Source organism: Eubalaena glacialis, chromosome 8 (genome assembly GCF_028564815.1).
Source record: "Eubalaena glacialis isolate mEubGla1 chromosome 8, mEubGla1.1.hap2.+ XY, whole genome shotgun sequence".
NCBI lineage: Eukaryota > Metazoa > Chordata > Mammalia > Artiodactyla > Balaenidae > Eubalaena > Eubalaena glacialis.
In genome coordinates this window covers 123,634,768-123,637,460 of record NC_083723.1, presented here as the reverse complement: position 1 = coordinate 123,637,460, position 2,693 = coordinate 123,634,768, and the positions used below count along the sequence as shown (strand labels likewise).

The following is a 2,693-nucleotide window of genomic DNA, read 5'->3' as shown; positions in this document are numbered from 1 at the left end:
GAAGCCACCGCGATGAGAAGCCCACGCACCGTGACGAAGAGTAGCCCCCCGCTCACCGCAACTAGGGAAAGCCCGCGCGCAGCAACGAAGACCCAACGCAGCCAAAAATAAATAAATAAAATATCCTTCTAAAAAAAAAAGCTATTAAAAAAATTAAAAACACTTCCAATTCAAAGTTCTAAGCACAAAATTCAGGTATGTCACGTGGTGGACTTGCTTCAACTGGAGGTGAACTTGGCAGCCGATGGAAAGAATCCACACTCTTAACAAACAGCAAATTGCAAAATGATTGTCCCCGTGAAGAAGCCAGTGACTTTGCATTTGATTTTTCCAGCTTGGCTCATTCCCCAAAGTTCAGGTTTTGGAGTCCTAAGTCTTCAGCATTTAACTAGTTCTTTGTTGGGGGAAGGGGCTGGGACTGTCCCTCCACACGTAAACTGATCTTTGTCATAAATCACTTTTATAATGAGAGAGCAGCCAGGGCGCGTTGCCACATCTTCCCCATTCTCCGTATCTTCCTTGGTGATGCAGAAGTTATCCCCACACAGGCAGGGGTAGAAGTACGTCTCCGAGCCCTCGTCATATTGGAAGTCCTTGATCTCCATCTCATCATGAAACAATGCCATCGTCACTGGGGCCAGGAGAGGTCTTGTCACCTCCGCCATTTTAGCATTTTTCTTAGTGGGACATACAATGCAGTCTCAGATTCATTGAAGTACAGTAGGTGTGAATACAAAACTCGGTGTATATCCAAGGCTATTTTGCAGCTCGATGCAAAGTGTAAAATCACAGGACAAATTCAAATTAATGTGATGGAATTTTGCTAAAACTAAATTGTTCACTCCCCGCCCTCTCTAGACTGCCATGTGTCCCCGCCGTGTCATTGATGGTGCTCTTGCCGGAATTGCTCATCACCTCCTTGTCACCAAATCCAGTAGGTGTTTCCCGGCCTCTTTCCTGACGCTCCAGCAGCATTGCACGCGGTTGGTGACTTCTCTTTGAAGGTCTCTGTTTCCGACTTCTGGTCTTCCTCCCAGCTCACTGTTGCTGCCTTAGTCTCCTTGGCTGTTTCCTCCTCCGTTAACCTCTCAATGGGCCATTTTTCCTTCTCCCCTTCCTTGATTTCATCCTGTCACATAGCTCTCACTGCCGTGTTTCCTGAAGACCAAAATTCATTTCTCCCACCCTGACCTCTGTGGGCTCCAGGCTTGTCTTCTCTTAGATGTCTCGTAGGCATCTGAAATTTATCATGCCCAAATTCTTGATTTTCCCTAAAAACGTGGTCTCCCCTGGACCCTGTTTCAGGAAATGGCACCATTATCCACTAGATACTAAAGCTAGGAGTTTGGGAGCCATCCTCTACCTCTTCCCTTGTGTCCCCTCCCAGCCAATCCATCAACAAATCCTAAGGGCCCTGCCTTCAAAAATCTTATATTTTGCCCACTTTTCTCCATCTTCACTGCATACTAGTCTCTAACAGCACACCCTCCAAATCATTTACTGCACCCCAAGTCGACTTTTTTTTTTTTTTTTTTGCCACACCGCATCACTTGTGGGATCTTAGTTCCCCGACCAGGGGTCAAACCTGGGTCCACGGCAGTGAAAGCCCAAGTCTTAACCCCTGGACCACCAGGGAATTCCCCAGGTCAACTTGTTTAAAACATAAATTGTTTTCTGTTACCCCCTTGCTTAAAATCCTTTAGTAATAATTGTGCCTGCTCAGGGTCTCTAGGGCATCTCATTCTCCAGCTTTTCTTGTTAAAAAAAGAAGAGGTTTTTTGTTAGTTTGTCGTTGCCTCAATGTCAAATAAATTGCCACGGATTGTTTTTGACAAACACCCCCAGGGAAAAGGCAGTCAGGTCAAAGACAAGCCTTGCAGATGGGGTTTTCCAGGGAACTACCAGACACTGCAGATGATGACAGTGTTCTGATCAGGGGGCTGAGAAAGCACCAGCCCCATCCTGACCCTGCATGCAGCTGCTAAGGAGGGGTCTGGCAATAGGTCAAGTGACGGTGCCACAAATCTCGCTGTGCTGAGAATCAGCCGGTTTCCTTAAACACCCTTGGATTGGTGCAAGCCTTTAATCTCCAGACCTATGAAAAAGTGATATATTTGGACAGTTTTTTGCCAGTGTTCTCACTGAGTTCTTGAAGGGTCTTCCTGCGCTCTCCCCGATGGCGACCCTCCAGGGTCTCCGCAGTAGCTGTTTGTCTGTTGAATGGATGAGTAGCTGAGCCCTCGCATGGGCTGCTTCCTAGACGGGTTCCATGGAACTTGGCCTGTGTCTGCTGCAGGTAGAGGAAATCCTCACCATTCACACAGTACCCCGGGATGGCCTTTAATCTTGGGTCCACCCCTTATCGGCTCCTAACAAGGAAGGAGTGCAGCTACCGGGCGCCCCTACCATTGTTGGTGCAGCCAGCCTCGGACTCAGATGGCAGCAGTCTTCGTTAACAGTAAGTCAGAGGACGCAGAACACGCCGCTGCCTTTTATTTTTTATTTTTTGATTTATTTATTTATCTTTGGCTGCGTTGGGTCTTCGTTGCTGTGCGCGGGCTTTCTCTAGTTGTGGCGAGCGGGGGCTGCTCTTCGTCACGGTGCGCGGGCTTCTCATCGCAGTGGCTTCTCTTGTTGTGGAGCACGGGCTCTAGGCACGCGGGCTCAGTAGCTGTGGCACGCGGGCTCTAGAG

At 48.4% G+C, this 2,693-nt stretch overlaps 1 protein-coding gene across 1 annotated transcript; it reads right to left on the bottom strand.

Annotated features, from left to right (window-relative positions):
* Positions 1–377: 377 nt before the first annotated feature.
* On the bottom strand, positions 378–626 carry LOC133096561 (diphthamide biosynthesis protein 3-like). The gene is made up of 2 exons (XM_061198195.1): positions 523–626; positions 378–447 (listed from the first exon to the last, which is right to left on the bottom strand). Exons 1-2 carry the CDS (start codon positions 624–626, stop codon positions 378–380), a joined length of 174 nt encoding a protein of 57 aa, XP_061054178.1.
* Between the last annotated feature and the right edge of the window lie 2,067 nt (positions 627–2,693).

Bases quoted from the DNA above. Each gene is read 5' to 3' on its own strand.
- LOC133096561 (XM_061198195.1), bottom strand. From the start codon at position 626: ATGGCATTGTTTCATGATGAGATGGAGATCAAGGACTTCCAATATGAC. The intron at 448-522 runs CAAGGAAGATAC...AGTGATTTATGA, and splicing joins GGGGATAACTTCTGCATCAC to CAAAGATCAGTTTACGTGTG.